Source organism: Equus quagga, chromosome 4 (genome assembly GCF_021613505.1).
Source record: "Equus quagga isolate Etosha38 chromosome 4, UCLA_HA_Equagga_1.0, whole genome shotgun sequence".
In the NCBI taxonomy this organism is placed as follows: Eukaryota; Metazoa; Chordata; class Mammalia; order Perissodactyla; family Equidae; genus Equus; species Equus quagga.
Window position 1 is genome coordinate 21,025,837 of NC_060270.1, and position 21,671 is coordinate 21,047,507.

A 21,671-nucleotide genomic window follows, 5' to 3' on the forward strand; every position below is an offset into this window, starting at 1 on the left:
AGGACTGAACAAACACCTGTTTAAAGTCTCGCTGCTTTTATAAAAAATAAGAATGTCTTTGTTCAATTAGATTTTCCTTTTTAACTAACTCAGTAAGATTGTACATATAGAAGCCCGGACATGCACATTAACCAGTGAGAGTTCATTTTCACTCTAATAACTGTTGCAATTTGAAGGAATAATTATATGACCACACTAGCTACAGTAAGACCTTATCCTCTAAGCTACAGTATACATTTTGACAATGCACAGATACGGCATGGAATTAAAAAAAGTTAGAAATGACTGGTTTTTTAAAAAATTAAAGAAAATTCACATAACATAAAATTAAACATTTTAAAGTGTACAATCTAGTGGCATCTAGTATATTCACAATGTTGTATATCACCTCTATCTAGTTTCAAAACATTTTCATCACCCTAAAAGGAAACCTTTAAGCAGTTACGCCCCATTCGTCCTCCCTCCAGTCCTAGCAAGGAAAACAGTGTTTTAATGTAGTAGTTTAAAAATGTTCTGGTGCAAAATCCCTATTAATATTGATTTATTCAACTCTGTACCTTAATATCTAAATGTTGTACTAAATTGTACACTAAATGACACCAGATTGTGGTAGAAAGAAACAAGCTAATGCCACGATTTATGAAAAATGAATGGGAGGAAAAGCTTAAAATTGAGAGAAAACTATTCATTATCTTTTCCCTTTAAATGAGAAGACTTAGGTCAGCTCATCCAACAGTTGGAAAACCACAGCCCTAAGATCAGGTTCAAAGAGATATTGTTTTCCCATAACCAGCTTTAGTAGCTGTTTTTCTTCTCCCTGAGGAACAGGAAGATTCTGTTTTATTTTAGGTCATCAGTCCAATTTTAACCTACAGTCTTACACCCAGGAAAGCAAGAGAATCCCAATTGCCATAGTTGATGATTTTATAGTTCTAGAATAAAAATTAATATAAGATGTGGTAGTTATTCTTCATTAACCTAAAAGAAAGTCAAATTTACCAACTCAATTAAGATTAAAATCTGCTAAAACAGAAAGGCTTTTTAAAAATCCATCCATTTATCTACCCACTCACAGCCCCATCCATCTAACAATACTGAGCATAAAACAGTGAGTTAGGTCTCAGGACAGAAGGAGAAAAAGCTAACTGTCTTTGTCTGATCAACATAAATAGAAAATGGAAAGATAATTAAACAAGCTGGCAAAAAGGCATTCAGTCTATTCAGGATAGGGTAAAAGAAAATCTAAAAAAGGAAAAGAACCAGAGATTTTGATGTAAGACATTTTGACAAAGCTACTAATCTTTAAAATAAACTGAATATCAGTACTCTGTATCACTTTATTTGTGGCCCATGCGCCCATTTCCTCCCATTCATTTACTCTCTTTTACCAGATCACCTACTTTCTGTGTATCTGCACGCCCAGTTGAGGGGCCACAGTGGGTGTGTGTCTTACTCTGGGTAAGGATATGTGTGTGTGTGTTTACCTACGTAGTAGACAGTGATTTTGGCCTTGCATAGGGGGAGAAGGTAACTAATGGAGGAATAGAAGTGGAAAGTGAACAAAATAAGGAGACAAAGAGGAGAAGCTCTGGGATCCTGGAGGCTTTGCCACATCCAAAGACACAGTGGAGAGTAAGTAAAGTCCACAAAACAATTAAAAAGAATAGATTCTGGGGGCCAGCCCCATGGCCGAGTGGTTAAGTTTGCGTGCTCTGCCTTGGCGGCCCGGGGTTTCACTGGTTCGGATCCTGGGCTTGGACATGGCCCTATTCATCAGGCCATGCTGAGGCGGCATCCCACATAGCACAACCAGAGGCACTCACAACTAAAATATACAACTATGTACTGGGCGGGCTTTGGAGAGAAGAAGAAAAAAAAGAAGAAGATGACTGGCACCAGTTGTTAGCTCAGGTGCCAATCAATCAATCAATCAATCAATCAATCAATAGACTAGGTTCTTAACCTAGAGTCACCAGTGAGTGGCCTTTGCAGGGAAAAGGAAGGAGGGAGACTTTTGTGAACTTTTAAAAGTCAAACATCCTAAAAGTCAAGGGATTCTAAACTGGACACCCACTTACAGTCCTAGGTCCCTCCAACTCCTACAGCCCAATGTCCTTCTTAACTACAGGCATTCCTTAGGGTCCACAGCTGTCTAACTACTACCTCTTCCCTACTTCAGAGAGCTGGTTAACTGTCATGGCTTTTGCCCATGTGAATGAGGAAGCCTCCTTAGACTCTTGCTGTATAGTCCTGTTCTCTACACTACAAATCTGTCCCTTTTGTGGACAGGTTTGTAGAGTCTGTCCCCCTTCTGTGGGGACAGACTATGGGTACTTCCATGGAGGCTGTCACAACTAGTCCAAGATGGTTGTAATTGTTTTTCACTCACAACAATTATTACCTACTCCCAATCTCCCTGTCTATCCATGGCAAGAAGTTAGTAAGGAAACTGAGGCAATGAGTGTGGACTTAAACTGCAGTGAAAGAATGCAAAAAAGGATGGCATTTTGGAGGATAGAAACAGCAAAGCAATAGAACTTTTCAGGATTAGGGAGAGTGCATGTATTCTTGAAGGCAGAGAACAAGGTGTGTAGAAGAGATTGAAAATGAAACATAAGCTAATATTTATTTACTAAGTATGTGTGGTAGGCTTGCGAGCAGGATGATAATCAAGGGAAGAAGAAGGTCCATAATACTGAAGTAGGGCTAGCTTTGGAGAAGTAAGAGGTAGGAAGGATAAGAGACAGACTGTTACCTCAGAGACATGGCTCAAAACAACATGGCAACAGGTTCCAGAATTTTAGAAAAGTTAATGCATGATAAGGATTTCTTCAACCAATTGCAGATGCCATGAAACTATTCATCAAAAACAAATCACATAGTAGTTCATTAAAAAATTTTAAGAATATTTTGATGGCGTATCAATCATAATGTGCTCCACAACCAAACATTTTAATGTACAATTTAAAGAAAAGCAAAATGAATTTAAAAAGACCAATAAACCCAATCAAGATAGATATCAACCAAAGGTTAACCAAATTCATTTAACTAAAATTTGCTGCACTGTTGCTTATACTGCAAACTATATAGAAAAGAAAAATTCCCGAAAAAACACAAACTCAACCATACCTAACCGCCTAATAAAGCAATCTTTTTAAACATTAAAACAAAATGAAACCTAAATCTAGTTGACAAAACCTAAAGTTTCCCTTAATCTGAAGTTTCTATTCTTCCAAATATAAGATTCTCAAAATTAAAGATAAGGAGCAGGTGAGAAGGGAGTGGGGAATAGGGTATACATGTTTGTTTAAACTGTGTAGTGTGAAAGTTGAGGATAAATTTTAGAACAGCAAACACGTGTTAACCAGAGAGAAGAAATCAACTCCTTTGTTGACTTGATCTACTCTTACAGTGATATAACAAAATACCAGTCATCAGGTAGAAGGGAATCTGCTTCCTTTGTTAGATTTGAAGGCGTTCAACCTGCAGATCCCCAGAATGGAATCACCAAGAGGCAGACTTTCTTTTTCTTCCGCAAGTTGTCTGAGGTTTTCATGTGTGCATCAAGCCTCTTACGCATATACGGAAATTGCCAGTGTTTGTCTATATAGTTAAACTGCTATTTCCCCTTCATTCACAAAAAGGTTTAAACGATCTAACAACAGCATGTCCATTACATTTGTGTAGTTTTGCGTGTGTGTGTGTGTGTGTGTGTGAGGAAGATTGGCCCTGAGCTAATATCTGCTGCCAATCTTCCTCTTTTTGCTTGAGGAAGATTGTTGCTGAGCTAACATCTGTGCCAATCTTCTTCTGTTTTATGTGGGATGCCAACACAGCATGGCTTGACGAGTGGTGCTGGGTCCACATCCGGGATCTGAACCTGTGAACCCTGGGCTGCTGAAGTGGAGTGCGTGAACTTAACCACTACGCCACTGGGCCGGCCCCCATTTGTGTAGTTTTTCGAGCAGTAATTCAAATACTAGGATGGTGAAACCTCAATCTCAGACATTACTGAATTCTAATGTTGCTTATTTGGATTTTTTTTAGATAAACAAGTAAACCCATCATAACAATGGGGTTATCTCCTAACGATTTCAAAATGCCCAGGAAATCCTTGATCAAGTTTCTAACTCTGACTATATATTCCATACTCATTCAGGAAATTAAACAAATACTACTAAACAATGAAACAAACACTAATTAGAAGATCAGACAAATAGTAAATAATTATAAGGCTTACTCCTGCTACTTGGTGATACTGGTGATATTTCATGTGAGGAATACATGAGTGAGGAATACATGAGTGAGGAATACATGATATCTGCACAAATCCAAGACTACTTTGCCTTGGAACTGCCCAAGAGGGAGCATCACAATTTATATCAATCACTTAGAAATGTCTGAATGCGTTTAGTGTGATATATTTTAGAAGTTATTTAGCAAAACGTTAGTGTTTTAAAAGTTCTGGTGATTAAAAAGAATAAGCTTTAATAACCTAAAAATCTTAGAACTCCATTCTTGATGAAGCATAATAAATGTAGCATCAAGTTTTTACACAACTAAAAACAATTTTTGGAGGCATTTAAAAATAATGCTGCTAATATTCTGAATTCAGGGGGAATCAGTCTGAGTTTTTCTGTATCCATTTATACCATGATTTTACATACCTTGCCCTATTGTGGTCTATGTTTTTAGATTTATTTCTCATTTTTTCTTTGTCTTTCTGGAGTCAATTAATTTTTATAATCAGAATTTTGAAGGTGGAAGTGTACTTGAATATTCTTTACTCCAACTACCCAATTTTTTTAAGTAAGGGAACTCAGACATAGTGTCTTGGCCAAAGCCTAAAATCAGAGACTGGGAATTAGACTTTAGGTCTGACTTACCTCCTTCCATATGCAATACTGCATATCTTTATTGTCTTGGTTATATATCATATACTAGTGTTCTGGTCTTCCTGGAAGTGTATCTGTCTACACTACATACAGAACTTTAAGCCAAGATACTAGTTTTTGATTGTTCCTATACCATTCCACACTCTTCCCAGTAGTATGGCCAAAGCAGCAGAAGGGATCAAATAATCTCAGGAAAAATGACAATAATTCTCATAAATAATTGATAATTTAGATCCTAAAATCTTGAAGACAGTCAACATTATTTGTCATTAGTACTCTAGTTGCCTAAACTAAAACTTACCTCCTGCCCCTTTTTGCACACTCATGAATTTTCTCAAGCTCTCCCTGCAGTGTTTTTCCATTGGTTTAGCATTTCAATACCCAGAAGACTACAGCTTGCTTACCTAAAAAATTTACGCTTCTAGATTATTTGTAAAATATTAAAGAATAATTCTGACATCAATTCCTTTGATAAGTATGAACAGCTCCACATCTCTTTAATTAATGAGACTAATCCACTTATTTATACCCAAATTTCCTCAAGTCCACTGTCTTATAAAGACCTTTTATAGCCATTTTCACTCAAAAGAACACAACAGAGAACAGAGATAGCCATGTAAAAGGTTTAGTTTAGCTTAAAAAAAAATTCAGGGGCACTGCAAATTAAGAGTAGTTTATAAGTTTCACTTTATGATTTAATTCATATCCTATATATAAATGAAGAGTTCCTATCTTATGTAAATTTATTTCTGCTACTGTAAATTACAAGAAGTCTAAAAATAAAAAGCTCTAACTCAGCGTTTATAGTAATTTGAGAATAATATCAAAAGATACTTCATCACCTTAGGTGGCTGAAATACTGTGCCCCCTTTAGCTGAGGCTGAAGATAAAGTAGACTAGAAGAAAATGCCCAGGACATAAAGGCACATAAACAGGTGGGCTGACCATATTTATGTGTATCACTATTTTTATAACAGGGAAATTGGCTTAAAATTCATTGCTACAAAGATCATGGAACCTCCTAATTAATTATCATAAATAATGAGTTACAATAAATTTTATAAAGAAGTAGTCTACTGCTCTCAAAGGAAGGAAGTATAACCCTTTGATGAGCTGGGCTTCCAGAACTCTTAGTGCTTTTGTTGCCCATTCCTAACTTGTTCTCAATCCTATTTTCATCACTTCCTATTCTGGAACACATTCCTACACTTTTAAAAATCTCTTTCTCTGATCCTTTTCTCATTTCTTTTTGTTTTCTCTTACTGATTATTTTACTGTCCTTTATATCTTTACTTTCTGAACCCCCTTTTCTGTTTTACTATCTGCTTTCCTCACATCCATATGCTTGTCCCTAGTTCCCCAAAACATCCACAGTCTGCCTGAGGTTTTCATGTTGCTCTCTGGTTGCCCCAAATATCCTATTTTAACTCTCATTTAAGCAGTTCCCCCTTCTTCTGGCCTAGCCAATAAGTCACCACTCCTCCTCAACTCCCCACAACAAAGCTACCATTCTCTCAGATAACTTAGCTAGGTGGTAGAGCAGCATACTCTTCAAACTAAATCATTCTAATATAAACAGCTGATAATCTTTACTCATCCCTGCCCAACTCCCATCCTATCCTATGCCCTCAGAGGGACAATGCTTGCTAAAATAATTTCACTTAGTAAAATTTCATACAAATTGGGCAGAAAATTGGGACTGGGAATGTGTGTTAGTTGGAAACTCACCTTTAAACACACAAAACAACCTATTTCCCAATATATTTCAGCCTTGGAATAGGCAAGGAATTGGAAAATACAGAAAATAACGATCCCTGCTGGGATTTCCTGATTCTACCTGCTTCCTCAGGTCTGATTCAGTTATGTCCAACCTTTCAGATCTAATGACCTGAGGAAAGAGAGAGAAGGGTGTGTGTCAAGTCTGTCCTGGTTTCCAATGTCTAGATGCAGGTAATACTGTCAGGCAGGGGGTCCAAGAACACTGAAGCTCAAGTGCCAGAAAAATGAGAGGTCTGAAAGTCTCCTGAGTTATGGGTTCAGGAGGTCAGAAGAATCTCAAAGTTTTCTGTCCCATATATATTTTCATCTCTCTTCTTCCTCTAGTTGATCACAGAAATACTTGTTTTGATTATATGAAAGAAATACTGACTACCATTTTGGCTAATTATTCATGGCACAGTAATAAATGCCAAACTGCAGTTAGATTTGTTGTAAACTTTAATACAACACTGTATTTTACTCAAGTGTTCAATCTTCAGAGTTTTGTTCTATGGGTAGGTTTACCGTGCCAATTAAAACAACCATATGGCCTACTGGTTAAGTTTGGAGCACTCCACTTTGGTGGCCAGGGTTCAATTCCCGGGTGCAGACCTACACTGCTTGTTGGCTGCTATGCTGTGGCGGGGACTCACATACAAAACAGAGGAAGACTGGCATAGATGTTAGCTCAGGGTGATTTTTCCTCAGCAAAAAACTACAACAAAAAAAACCAAACCAACAGTAACAACAACCAGAGGGAACATTAGAAATGTCCAATAAATACTGGTTGCATGAATTAATAAATACTGTGTTTATTTAAAGTGGCATGCGTCACCCACTCAAACATTCATTGAGTAGCTACTACATGTAGATCAGGGATTATCTTTATTTCATTCGGGGGAAGTAGTACTGAAAATTTGTTGTGAGAATGGAGGAGGGTTTTATTCTGCTTACAGCAGAACCTCATTAATGCCCCATCCCCAATGTTTCCTATTTCTGGACTCTCTCTGACTATACAACCAATTAGAGGACTGGTTCTCCTTCTTCAACCTCTTGCCTTACTCAGTTTTATTCTGATCATCCATTAATTGCTATTAACTAGTATGTGCTTTAAATTTGCATCTGCACAACAGTTACATCTTTGCTTTAGTAAACAAGATCACCATTTGGAAACACTGCTCCAAAATGAGAATACAGAGAATCAAATAGAATGACATCAAATAACACCTCCTCCCTGGACAGCTGTGTCCTTATATAGAAACACTGTTCAAGTGATGTAGAAGGCCAGGGAGAAAATACTACTAGGTGATCACAGCCTAGTTTCAGAATGGCATTTCAGAGAAGGCATTTTAACACTGAAAAAAGGAGAGCCATGATGATGGCCCTTTAAACTTAAATGATGCCACTTTCAACTTACTACATTTAGTTTTATGAAAAACAATTTCAAGGATATATTTACAGGGTCCATTTGAATAGATACAAAGACTCATGTACATTCTATTCACTGATATCTACAGAATCACATCACAGAGACTGCACACTGTGTCTACACACATCACATTGAAACATACACATACTCTTCAAATCCTCAAAGACATATATAACAATTTAAAATATCAAAATAAAACAATCTTCATTCTTTTAAAAAAACTTGTAAATATTAGATACGTATGAATAAAGTTTGAACTAGATTATTTAGTCTTCTTTAAATTGAGCCTTTTCTTTAAAAACACGTGTCAAAGTGAAGTATCATAACAACTACGGAGGCTTCTAAGGACATTAAAGTTAGTTGATTCTGTTTGTTAACAGTATGAAAACTGCCCATTCACAAGTCCTTCCACTATTTTCAAGACCATATTCTAAAATCTAAGCCAATTTATTTTCATGTTAATCTATATTATGAAGGGAACTTATTAGAGAACACATAAATAGCTTTTACCAGGTCCTGATTCATTATATTCTAATAAGCTTAGGACTACAATGAGATATCACTTCACACTCACTAAGGATGGCTATTGAAAAAAAAAAAAAGAGGAAAATAATTATAGGAGAGGCTGTGGAGAAACTGGAACCCTTGTACATTGTTAGTGGCAATGTAAAAGTGCAAGCCACTGTGGACAATAGTTTGGCAGTTCCTCAAAAAAACTAAACATAGAATTACTATACGACCCAGCAATACTCAAAAGAATTGAAAACAAGTATTCAAACAAATACTTGTACACAAATGGTCATATGGCAGCACTATTCACAGCAATCAAAAGGGAGAAACAAACCAAATGTCCATCAATGGATGCATAAGCAAAACGTGGTATCCATAGGCTATGGACTGAATGTCTGTGTCCCTCTAAGATTCATATGCTGAAGCCCTAGTCCCCAGTGTAATGGTATTTGGAAGTAGGGCTTTTGGGAGGTAATTAGGTCATAAGAGTAGAGCCCTTATGAATGGGATTAGTGGTCAATAAGAGACATAAGAGAGGTGATCTCTCTTTACCATATGAGGGTACAGCAAGAAGGTAGTAATCTGCAAACTAGGGAGTAGGCCCTCACCAGACACTGAATCTACCAGCACCTTGATCTTGGACTTCCCAGCCTCCAGAACTGTGAGAGATAAATGCTTGTTGTTTAAGCCACTCAGTCTATATTTTGTTATAGCAGCCTGAACTGATTAAGACATGATACAGCCATAAAAATGAATGAAATACTAATACAAGCTACAACACAGATCAACCTTGAAAATGTCATGCTAAGTGAAAAAAGCCAGACACGAAAGTCACATTTTATATGAAATATCCAGTTTTGGTAAATCCAGAGACTCCTGGAAACAGGTTGACGGTTGCCAGGGGTTGGAGGAGGGGGTTAATGGGGAGTAACTGATTAATGGGTATGGAGTTTTCCTTAGGAGCAATGAAAATGTTTTGGAACTTGACAGAGGTGGTAGTTGTACAACACTGTGAATATACTAAATGCCACTGAATTGTTTACTTTAAAATGGTTCACCCTCATGAGAATCTTATCTCAAATTTTAAAAAAGCTTAGAAATTCATAAAATAACAAATTTAGTTGTTTTTAAATTTTATTTTCTTTAGTAATAATGGAAAATTATTAGCCAGTGACTAAAGAATCAAATATAATTACTTTAAAAATGGGGCATGTGAACAGTGAAACAGAATCCCAGATTTTTAAATCTGATCACATAAAAGGTTTAAGTAGTATCTTGATTTTGAAGATACAGGTGCACTGCTCACACACACTGAAGAGTATGTACCAAATAGGTCTGAACATAAGGAGAAGTACTCTCTAAAATGTATCCATCATAAACATCATGTCATATTTGGGTTTCTACCAAGTTGCTCAGTTAACAAGGGGATTTCTTGATGCGGGTATTTTAAGAAACAAGGTACTTGTTGGAGAAGACACAGAGTGTGAGGAAAAAACCCTCAGTCAATGTTGGTTTGAGAAACTTTAAGGTCACCTGACGGAAGTAGTAGGAAAAAAAAAAGGGGGGGGGGTAGGCAAAGAAATTTAACATTAACTTAGTAGTTTCTGATATTAAGGCTCCATAATTCCCAGTGCTAGATGTCACTATATACAAAAGCCTTTTAGAGACCACTTAAAAAGCAATCCAACAAATAGTTATATTGTACAGATAATAAACATATACCTACAGTACAAAAGAAAAAAATTAATCACCTTGTGTAAAAGGGTATTTGTACAACTTCCAATGGTGGCCTTATATAGATTCAAAAAGTGCCTCATATAAAAAAATTTAGGTGATGTAACTAAAAAACTATGATAGATGGTTCAAAAAGTAGCTCTATTGGTTACAAATAGATAGATGCAAAAGATGCATATAGAGTTTAAACAAAATTATTTTATGAAATTTGAGATGCAAAATTTCTGAATTATATTAAATTTATGAAATATATAATTTTAAATACATTCAAGTTAACTGAAAAAACCCTTTGGGATCTTCTTTTTTTTTTTTTTTAAGATTTCATTTTTCCTTTTTCTCCCCAAAGCCCCCCAGTACATAGCTGTATATGTTAGTTGTGGGTCCTTCTAGTTGTGGCATGTGGGACGCTGCCTCAGCATGGCTTGACGAGCGGTGCCAAGTCAATGCCCAGGATCCAAACCAGCGAAACCCTGGGGTGCCGAAGCGGACTGTGCAAACTTAACCACTTGGCCATGGGGCCAGCCCCTGGGATCTTCTTAATGGGAAAATAGAGGATACTTTACATTCAAGGATTATCAGTATACGCATTAGAAACAAGATTGAAAAGAGCTACATCATAAAATGCTACAAGTGATTATTTTGGGATTGTGACTTTTTTATCTACACTACCATTGTATTTTAAACATTTTCCTCAATCTACATGCATTACTCTTGATTAAGACAATAGCAATAAAAATTAAGTTTATTTTCTGAAGCGGTCAAAAACTTACATGACATGGAATCACAGAATCTTTGCTCTGAAAGAGGCCAACAAGAGTCTCCCAGTCTAACCTCCTGCCAAACTGGAGTAATCTTACCTACAATATTTGACATCATCCAGTTTTTTTCTGATACAGAGATCAATGTTTTGAAAATAACTTGTTCCACTATTAAACAATTAAAAACTTCACTGATTCATCAATAATTGTACTCGGTCTCTATTTGTGCCAGAAGCTGAGGTCTTTATAGTAAGCCCAAATGTGTACTGCTCTCTAATTTTCTGCTACTATTTTCAGTTTTGCAATCTGGAGAAATAATATATGTCTACTCCTTTCTTTAGAAGATAATCTTGGAGGTATTTTTAGACAGCTCTTAGGAATCCCTTAAGTCTTCACTTTCCAGGTTCTATATTCAGTTTTGCTCCTTTGTATAACCTACCCACCATTCATTAATATTCTTCTTAAAATGGCATAGTCAGGCCTAAAACAACATTGCAAATGATTTCTGATCAGCCCTAAATAAAATTAATAGTCCTAGGATATCCAAACATTTTTTCTTTTATGAATGTAATTTAAGACTGCATCAGCACTGCCAGTAGTTATATAACATTGACAGTTTAAGATTATAGTCAATGGGATTATCCAAGTCTATTTTACTAGAAACTTAGATCTTCCAAATCTACAGCTTAAAGTAATGCATTTTTCCATAGTCAATTTTAGAAAAGTTGAAATATGTGGGGAAAATTCACCTTAGAATAAAGGAAATACATCTATTTCCTGATCACAGAAAGCTTTCCATCCCCCTTCTATATTTTTAGCTTGAAAAGCTTAGTAATCAGTCAATCAATCAACTCTTTATTGCTTGTTTTACTTATAAGGAATTATACACTTATGTTCAGTTTAAGAAGAAAAATCATATTATCAGAGGCAGTGTGGCTGACTGATTGAATCACTTAGGGTCTTAATCAGAAAGAAAAGTGAACACGGAAGTGGTGAAGAAATAATGACTATTTCTAAGTCTTTTAGAAGCCATGAATGCACAAACTCAGTTTTCCTTTCAATATTTTCTCAGCAGGAGCAATGGTGCCAAGCTGCTGGGGTGATGAGAATTTCTCTATCTACATCTCTTATCTAAGTTCTAAGAAAGGATATAGGACTCCAGTTCTCCCCGTTTGTAAGACATCTGAATTTATACAAATACAGCCACCAATTTATTTCCAGGTGTAAAAAGCTTGATATAAATCCTTGGAAAGCAAGGAATGCTAATATTCTAAGTGCCAGATACAAACCTGAAGATTAAACTGTACATTAGTCTTATTAGTGAAACCTCTATAACTTCTCATGTGCCAAGATTTATTATAATAATCTGCTAAAAATTAGAGAAGTTATGGCTATTTGAAACATTTTATCTGCCACTATTTTGTTCAACACCATAAGAGCAGTAGCCTATTAAGTGGTTAGAAAGGATGTTTCCTACCTGCATAAGTACTTAGTACTTTTGTCCTACACAGATTTTTACTAACAGTGTCACTTCACAACCATGTGTAGCTTTCCCAGAACTAAGCATGTGGAATTACCTTGAGTGGTGAAGTTGAAGAGTGCAGGTGTGTCTCGCCCATTTGGTAGTTTGACATTTGGGTCCCGTAATTCATCAAAAAATGAATGTGCACAAGCTTCCAGTGGTGTCAATCGGGCAGTTGGTGTATACTCCAACAGACGGCTACACAGTGCAATTGCCTCCGGTGGAGTTCGGGGTCGGAAGACCTGCAGTACAAAGAAAGGGAAAAAACAATTAATGTTCCATTGTAAGAATCTTAGCAAATTATCCTCTGAGTACTGAGTTAATTCCCACCACGTACAAAAACACGGTTGCATTTGTGAAAGGAACCTTCTAGAATGAAAAGCGTTAACTGCATATGATTCACCACACTGGGGTGAACTGATAATTAAAGACTATGTGAGAAAAGCTCAGAGGAAAAAACTAGGGGAAATGGAAAAAAATCTACATATGCTAATAACAAAGCAGTAAATCAAACATGCACGCAAAATATGACAGGCACCAGAGAAAGGCTGGGTTCTGGAGGCAAGCACAACTACAGGAATATAAAAAAATTTTTAAACTTTTGACTGCTGTGGCAGTAGATGAAAAGTTGCCTCTTTTGTATTTTTAGCAGAACAACTGTAGACAATGGATGGCCCTTTTCAAATTTGGGAATCAGCATCTGTTTACTATAGGTCTATAAATGTTAAGGATTTGGTATTACATCTTCAATAAACAGAGTCTTTCATTATTTGAAGAAATTCTTGAATACCCAGAATTTGACAAAACGTCAAATGTTTTCTCAAGTAGCTGTTATCATGAACCTGGTCAGATTACTCTCATTTGAATGAATATTCAATGAATATTCTAGGGTTTTCATCAGGGAGAGAGAAGCGTATTTTTCATTCAGAGCCATTAACTCACAAAAAGAGTCAACTGAAGGCTATTTTAAAGCAAATGCAAATAAATCCATTTGCTTAAAGGATAGAAAGCTTTCTGTCCATCTATGTCTTAAAATTCCTAATCAACACATAAAGCAATGAAAATATACTTTGTTCTAAATTATAGACAGTTAAAGAATAAAAGCAGAAGGGGGAAAAACAGAGCAGATGGACAGAAAGCCTTTGAAACTAAAGAAAAATGAAACATAACCCTTGATAGGAAGAACACAGAATCAAACTGGAGGTGTGTAGTGGCAGCGGTGGAGGTGGGCAGACATATGCAGACGTCTATCAATGGTACAAGTGAGGGAAGGACATGGAGATTGAGACAAGGCGTGGAGGAGCCTGGAAGACTAAGGTTTCCTAGGGAGAATGGCTCAGGTACCATCTGGCTATTCACTCAGGCTGAAGGTAGGAGAACTAGTTACTACCATAAGTTTATTAGATTTCAAGAGATTATAAGAGTACTTTCTACAGTGAAAACTTTTTTTTGTTTGTTTTTACACAAAGTTTATTATTAATAAAGATATTTTCCATGGAAATTCAGAAATTGGTTTGAGTAGGATCTTAGGAATTTATTTTAGAACATTAAAAGCCTCAGTCAATTTACTTGGCTACATTAGAAAACTCTCTGTAAGGTAAAAAACTGCTTTATCTTTATTCTTTTGAGGGATCATACTTGCTTCAGTCAAGGAAACCATTGTATTATTTGAAATGTTTAGATCTTCTACTGTTCTTGGTCATTTTCCCCTCTCCTGCTCCCCTGCCAGGTCTATAATAAACTCAGAAGGTAAAAGAAAATAGTGAGTGGGCAAAATCAGAAAATTTTTCATAAAAATATTAAGCAGTACTGACATATTTTATCCCTGAGGGAAGTCTGCATTTATCTGACAGCATATGGATTTATTTTGCTAGCCAGTCTAATCAAAAGTGCTTCTGCACCAATATGGGAGCACATAAGCAGAATTAAAAGTACCACCAAAAGCAGAAATAATTATCTCCTGCTAACATTCAAATGTAGGGTAGCTGGACAGTGAGGGTATTTTAAATGAAAAAATTTCATGTTATATCAATGAGGATTTTGTGTTAAAGTTACTAATAGACTAGCATTGTAAGCTTATTTCTGATTGTTTAAAAAAGAAAGTCATCCACATCTTTTTGGTATCTTACTGGCTACAAGTGACCATCCATGTGGGTACTAAAACACATTAGATTATTTTGCCAGGGAATCCTAACTCATGGAACCAAAGAGTTAAAAACAATAGAGAAAAGAATTCATTCCAAGAGCCTATGCTAAAATCAAGTCTTAACCTGCCTTTGAGAAAAGTATCCATTATTACTTTAAACGCTATCAGAGTTTCCTGATGAGAAAAGCCTTGGTTCAGTACTCTGTGGATGAAGGCTAAGTGGAAAATTATGTGGGGTCAAAACTCAGTGTCTCCCAAAGTTCAGATTTCTGACCATAATACAGGGTATGGTAGCATGCAACTTCCAAAAATTACAGGCCAAACTAGAAAACAGCTCTTCTGAAATATCCTTGTGTCTAAAGAAAAGGAAACCAATAACTACTGAAATTTGGCTTTTAATAAAGAAGTTTCTGCTGCCATTTCATTGCCTACTCATTTAAATTGCCTAACACAGAACTTTTGGTTCTGTGGATCTTGGTCATTATTTATTCTTGTAAAAGTATTTTCAAACACCACAATTCCTAAACTTCAGTCTAGAAGTCAATAAATCACTCAGGAGACTGACAATCTAAATATACCATAAGCCAAACCTATATCATACAGTGAATGAAAAAAGAAATTATAGTGACCGACATCATTTTTACTATTACATTTCAAGAATGAATAACTATTCAGTCTTTCAAAAAAGGTTTTACCCCTAGTTTTATAGACTTGCCCTGAAATTTTCGGAAAAAAAAATTAAGTACATACCCGCACTCCTGAGGTGAAATGTCCTGTTCCTGACGAATCCTAAAGATGATAATGCAGTGAAATAATCCAAACAGGGGAAGTCAATCCAAAAGAGAATAGTCCAGCAAGGAAAAATATATCCAATGTTATAAGAAATCCATGGTGTGGGGGGGGACATAGAAAATGTTTATACAGTTATAAACTTTAAACATCAGTCTCCACAGTAGCAAGTCCAAGTTTTAAAAATTATTTCACCACAGTGTATGCAAAAAAATTTTTGATTGCGCAATGGTGAGGCACAGTAAAGAAACATTTTTATTTTAGTTTATTATGTTCCAATGCCAGTGCGTTTATTAAAAAAATACAAAACCAAAAAAAGTTAAAATCAAAATGAAATCTATAAGTAAAGTTCCCAAAGTAAAGTGTTTGGTCTTCTAAGACCCGGATTCACCATCCATTGACACGGCTGGGAGGGGGCAGATGAGCCTGCTTTTAAGATATGAGTACCCATTATACTAATTTTTCTCTATTAATGCATTCCAGTTACACAGTATAAACATTTTTTTTGCTAAATTATTAGTGATGAGAGGAAAGTAATAAATATATTTAATTAATATTACTATAGATTTCAAGCCAGATATTTTCAATTTGTGTGAGCTAAGAAGGATCAGGCCACCGCGGATTATTCTCCATTTTGGATTGACTTCCCTGCTAAAAGATATTTGCTGATGTTCTCATTATCTTAGGACTCTTCAGGAAATTGACATATCACCTCAGGAGTGAGGGTATAAACTTACTTTTTCTACAGTGGGCTTTGCCCCCTCATACCCTTGCACCCATTACTTAGAAAAAATAAATATAGAACATTCTTTCCTTTTTTGGAAAAACTCATTGAAAAAATCCTACATCTTTGAGCACTACAAATTCAACACAGTTCCATCTGCAAATATGCCCAATTCACCCACCAAAAGCTAAACAAAAATATATACAATAAACAATACAACTAAGGGACAGTCACAGTTATAGGTGACATGCATAGTAATGTACACCAACACCTAGGCACAACGGAGCCAAATATGCAAGGGAGGTATGTAGGGTCTATTATGTCTAGGTATTGAGAACAAAAAACGGCAGAACTCACCTGTAGCTGTGAATTCCCTCGGCTATTCTAAGAGAATTTAGCATTCTTTTAGGATAGTTTCCAGTGGGGGAATTAAATATTTTGCAAAAATAAATAATCCGCGGATTACTTTTAGTCTGCAGACTAAAATTTAGTACACGGATTAAACTCCGGCCCATTAGAATAAAAATCTCTCATGAACTAAATAAAACACAACCAGGTGGACAAAAATAGAAAACCAGACTAAAAAAACTGAGAGCACAAAGTAAGACTCAAGTGGGCCAACTAACAATTAGTGCGCAGACTAAATATGGCCAGCCAAGTAGGTCAGCAAGGCCATGAAGAGCCCAAAACGCCCCCTTATAAAAACTAAAAACAAAAGTAAATAAAACAAAACAAAGCAAAAAATAAACGAAAGAAAGAAAAGAGAAAGAAAAAATTGAAAAGAACCAAAACACTGACATGAACTTTTAAGTGATTCAAATACTACCTCACCTGTGCAGCAACTCATTTTCTTAAATTGAGACAAATAAACTCTCATCACAAATACCAGTCCATAGAAGAAACTAACAGAAAAAATTCATTTTTTTCAAAATGAAAGTCTCAGTGGTATTGAACAAATGCAAATGAATCCTTAAATGAAGAATTATTCAAAATAAATTTGCATTTGGATAACTCAAAAATGAGAGACATAATTTTCCCCTTACATGTCCTAGAATAGACTTTTGCTATCAAATATCAAATTTCAACCTGGAGCTAACTGTCGTATGACTGAATCTTAAGCCCTTTAAAATAACCATTCATATATACCATACCAAGGCCTATGGTCGATTCTCATAGCATCAGCTTTCAATAATTCTACTGTATTAAACAGCCAACCAGAGCAATGTAAAAATGCCTATGGGCAATGATAATTAATCTACGGAGAACACAGAACAAGTGCTGTGCCTGTTCTGAACAGCTACTCCTCCCTAGTTTTCATTGTGATAAATGTACAACACAGACACTGTTCTTTGGTTATGCACAAAACAGACAAGCACTCAATGTGAAAAACTGATAAACCATGAACACACCTAAAGAGCAACCCCAAGATTGGCTCTCAAGTAATCTATTAATCACCTAAAATTATTTGAAATTTGTAAACCTAAATACAAGATTAAAAGTGAGACAGTGCTATGGATTTGTTCACTAGTTAATTATGTTAATTAGCCAAGTTAATTAACTAAGAAAAGATCTAAGTCTACTTAAGTGCTCATATGTAGTACATAATTCCTAAGAAACACAAACATCCCTTCCTTAGCCAAGACAGAGCTAGGATTCAATAAATTTCAGCTACTAATTAAAAGGCTTATTGAGTTTTCCTGAGCTCTGCTATATATAAGAAATAAATGTGTTGATATCAGCATTTAACTACACAATATAATTTTTCGCTCTAACATCATTCATGGATAAAATAGTACTATAGGCTACACAAAAGTGCGATTTACCAAATGTCCACTTATCCAATTTAATCTCTCGTTGTTCATAAAATAAGTACTGTAGAAAGGATGACCTTCTTACGAATACTGGAATATTTCCTTTTCATCCACACCTCCTCATCTTAAGGGACAGTCAGTCCCCTAGGCTACAACAATCCCTAACTTCATCCACACTTAAGCAAATCCAAATCCTCCTTCAACAGTCCCTCCTCCCCCTTCTATCAACCTTTAAGGAGGCTTCCTTTTTCCCTCCACCACTCTCACTGGAGATCTGTCTCATAATACTTAAGAGCCTGTGAAACACCTTTGAACACGTATAGCACACCATCAAGTATATGGTTACATTTTATCTTATATTATTCAATACTTGCTTCAGCTGAGGCAGTTACATCACCTGTAAGCTTTTCAAGGACAAGGACTATATATTTTATTTCTTTTGCATCCTTTATGGCATTCAGCACAGCACCAGTTACATAGGAGATATGGGTTTTAAAGAACATACGATAAATTTAAAATAGATTTTTGCCTTCTTTTTCAATCCACTCCCAAGCCTATCCTCTACTGCCCACAAGCGATCTTGAATCTTATGTTGTAGTATTCTTTTTTATATTATTACTCTCACATATGGATTAGCCAACCTAGTAGGTGGATTTCAAGGTGCATAGTTTCCAGCAAAGAAATGGGAGTATAGCCAGTATAAACAGAAAAGTGAGGAAGTCTACTCACACAACAAGAAAGATGTTAGAAAAGAAGTGATTATTCTAGCACCAACAAAGATATAGAGAAATTCAGAAAAAATGTAGAAAATTCAGCAGAGAACATAGTGTATTTATGAGACAAGTGATAACGGATTAGTATAATGCTCAGGGCAGAGAGGGTTTAGTAATAATATAGAAACTGATTCACCTAAGCAAAATAACAAAACAGACAACTGGCAATTTTAGGAACCAAGAGAAATTTCCAGCAGGGTTTTATGCTTTCTGGAACACACGTGAGTAAAATGAGTAAAGCAGAGAGACCAGAAAACGTAAATTGAGTGGACTTGCATAAAAAGAAGTTTGACAGCAATCTTTGTTTTTGTGCTCTCTAGGCCCCACTGAAGGCATTTTTGGTAATGTGTTAAACTATAGTTAGAACAGGTAAGTTTATCAAGTGAAAATCTTGTAGTGAAAGGCTCAGAAAAAAATGTAAGATTATGAAGAAAGTCTTAAAAAAACAAGTATAGAGGGGTATTTTTCTTTAGCTTTAAGTAAAGAGAATAATAAAAATAACTTGTTCAGTCTAGTTTGATTCCTTTGATAGCTGAAACGATCTCAGAATTCAATTTTCTGGAAATACTAGTATTCATTTATTTTGAAGAATGTGGACAGTGTTCTAAGAAATCAGGTATGTAAGGACTGATTTTTGTGGAGAATGCTTTCTGGAATACTTAACCAATGATCTATGGTCCCACATATCCTACAGATACTTAACTATTACATAAACCTATCACGCATGCCAAAAACTGAGCAAGAAACATTTTGAAGTAATTAATACCCATTTCACGATTACCATTACACAAGAGAAATTAGGAACTGCTGTAATACATATGGCATGACCTGGTAGATACTACAGGAGTTATGAGGTGGGAATAATCACGGAGAGCTGGGATAATTAGAAAATATTAATTAGAAAATATTTCATGGGAGAAGTGAGATCTGAGGTCTCCAGAAAAGGTTAAGACTTGGTAAGTAGAGAAGAAAAACATTCTAAGTGAAAAAAAGACACTGGCAAGAGGTAGAAACAATGTGGCTTCTCTAAGAACAGTCCGGAGAACATTTTGTTAGATCAAAAAATTCAGCATGACTGCACGGCCCCTTTGAAGCCAGCTCTAAGCAAGACAACATTCACCTATGTAGCTAACATATTAAACAGCCCTAATCCAACGAAAGAGATCAGGGCCTTTGGGATTCTAATCCTTCTGCTGACCAGACATATCACTTATGAATTTCATTACTCTGAAAGAATACACAAACATCTGTGTTAAGTAACTGACCTCCTACGATTATTTACTACCAGGATAAAGGGGGAATACTTGTCTTAAGGAACTTTAAACAAAAGTTTAGCAGAATCAGTTACTCAAAATGGGGAAAAAAACTCATATGTCTATTACAACATAACCTTATTAGAAATCCATAATCTACCCTAACTACACACTAGGCTTTTAAATTCTTTGCCCAACTGGGTGGAGGAGGTGGAGAACCTGGGAAAGAGACTGAGTTCAACTGATGAGATGCCTCAGGGAAGGCCAGGAGAAGGACAAGAACTAAATCTCTTGCTTTTCTGGAAAGGAAAGGTATAAATGATTAGGAACCGAGTGACTGCAGAATCTGTCATCCAAACTGGAACACTGCTGAGAGTGAGGGGGCATGCAATTAATACTTACATTGGACAAGCATAAATTGGGGCATATGATCACCCATGTCATTATGTATATATTATACCAAATTTTCCTAAAGGCAATGAGAAATCAGATACTTTTAAGTAGGAGTGACAGTATCACGTGAGCTTTTAAGAAAGTTAACTTTGACAGCAATGAGGATATGAAACAGAAGGAGGGGAATCGGCCAGAAGGGAGAAGGTTGTTTTAACAATTCTATGATATAATGATGGCGTAAACTAAAATCAGGGCAGTGGAGATAGGACAAATCACAAAACTATACTGGAGGTAGAATCTTTACATTTATTCAGAACTAAAATAAAATAATCCTTTATATGCATATTTTAACCACATTTTCAAGAGAATCTGGATTAGAGACACAACAACTAATTGCCATCTTATAAAAGAAAAAACTTGAGGCGCAGTGAGTAGGAGCAGGGCTTAAATCAGAACTTCACTTCATACCTAACAGACTGTCATTTAACCACACCTCCATGTACTAAATGCAGAATTTAAGCCTCCTCTCTTCTTCCAACCCATCTCCGTCTCTATTTAATTCTCAATCTACTTTTGCATCACTTACTTTTGCTTACCATCTGGCTTTTATTCTTTGAAGTGTACAGTGTACACCAGTGCAGAGGTCTTTATCCTCCCCACTCCCAATAATGACCCCTGTTTCAAAACAGCGCCTATTTCCCTTCCTACTTAAATGAATTATGTTGCTTTGGCTGTTAAGCAATAGTCTAAGGACAACTTAGTGGATTTCTAAATTCTCAAGATTCCTGCCATATACCACAATGGGATCATCTCATTGTTTTGTTCTTTTGTTTGCTATCTTTCCTACACATGTGCATCCTCTCACCTCAATGTTTCCACAGAAGATATTTTCTCCCTTAATATTTATGTCTGTCTACTTTTTTGAGAACACCAGCTCCCATATATATATACACACACATACATACATATATATATGTATATGTATATATAGCTGTACCACACTGCAGCACAGAAAATCAGGGTTCACATGCCCACAGCATCAGGAAACAAGGCTAAAGTGGGTCTAACACAAAATAGCAATGAAGACAAAACAGCTTTTGTTTCCAGACTCCTGTTTACCTGCCCTCCAAAGGCAAGAAACTCTCCTCTTTAGAGAACAACATTATGCATGTTTTT

At 36.0% G+C, this 21,671-nt stretch overlaps 1 protein-coding gene across 4 annotated transcripts in view; it reads right to left on the bottom strand.

Moving 5' to 3' along the window:
- GSK3B (glycogen synthase kinase 3 beta) overlaps positions 1 to 21,671 on the bottom strand; it is a 205,978-nt gene that overhangs the window by 17,423 nt on the left and 166,884 nt on the right. For 3 of the 4 annotated variants that reach the window (XM_046659773.1, XM_046659774.1, XM_046659777.1), the window contains exons 9-10: positions 15,503 to 15,541; positions 12,662 to 12,848 (exon numbers count right to left, since the gene is read on the bottom strand). In XM_046659773.1, coding sequence (XP_046515729.1) covers positions 12,662 to 12,848; positions 15,503 to 15,541 — 226 coding nt within the window. The remainder of the gene's footprint in view (positions 1 to 12,661; positions 12,849 to 15,502; positions 15,542 to 21,671) is intronic. The other variant, XM_046659775.1, reaches the window with a different exon arrangement.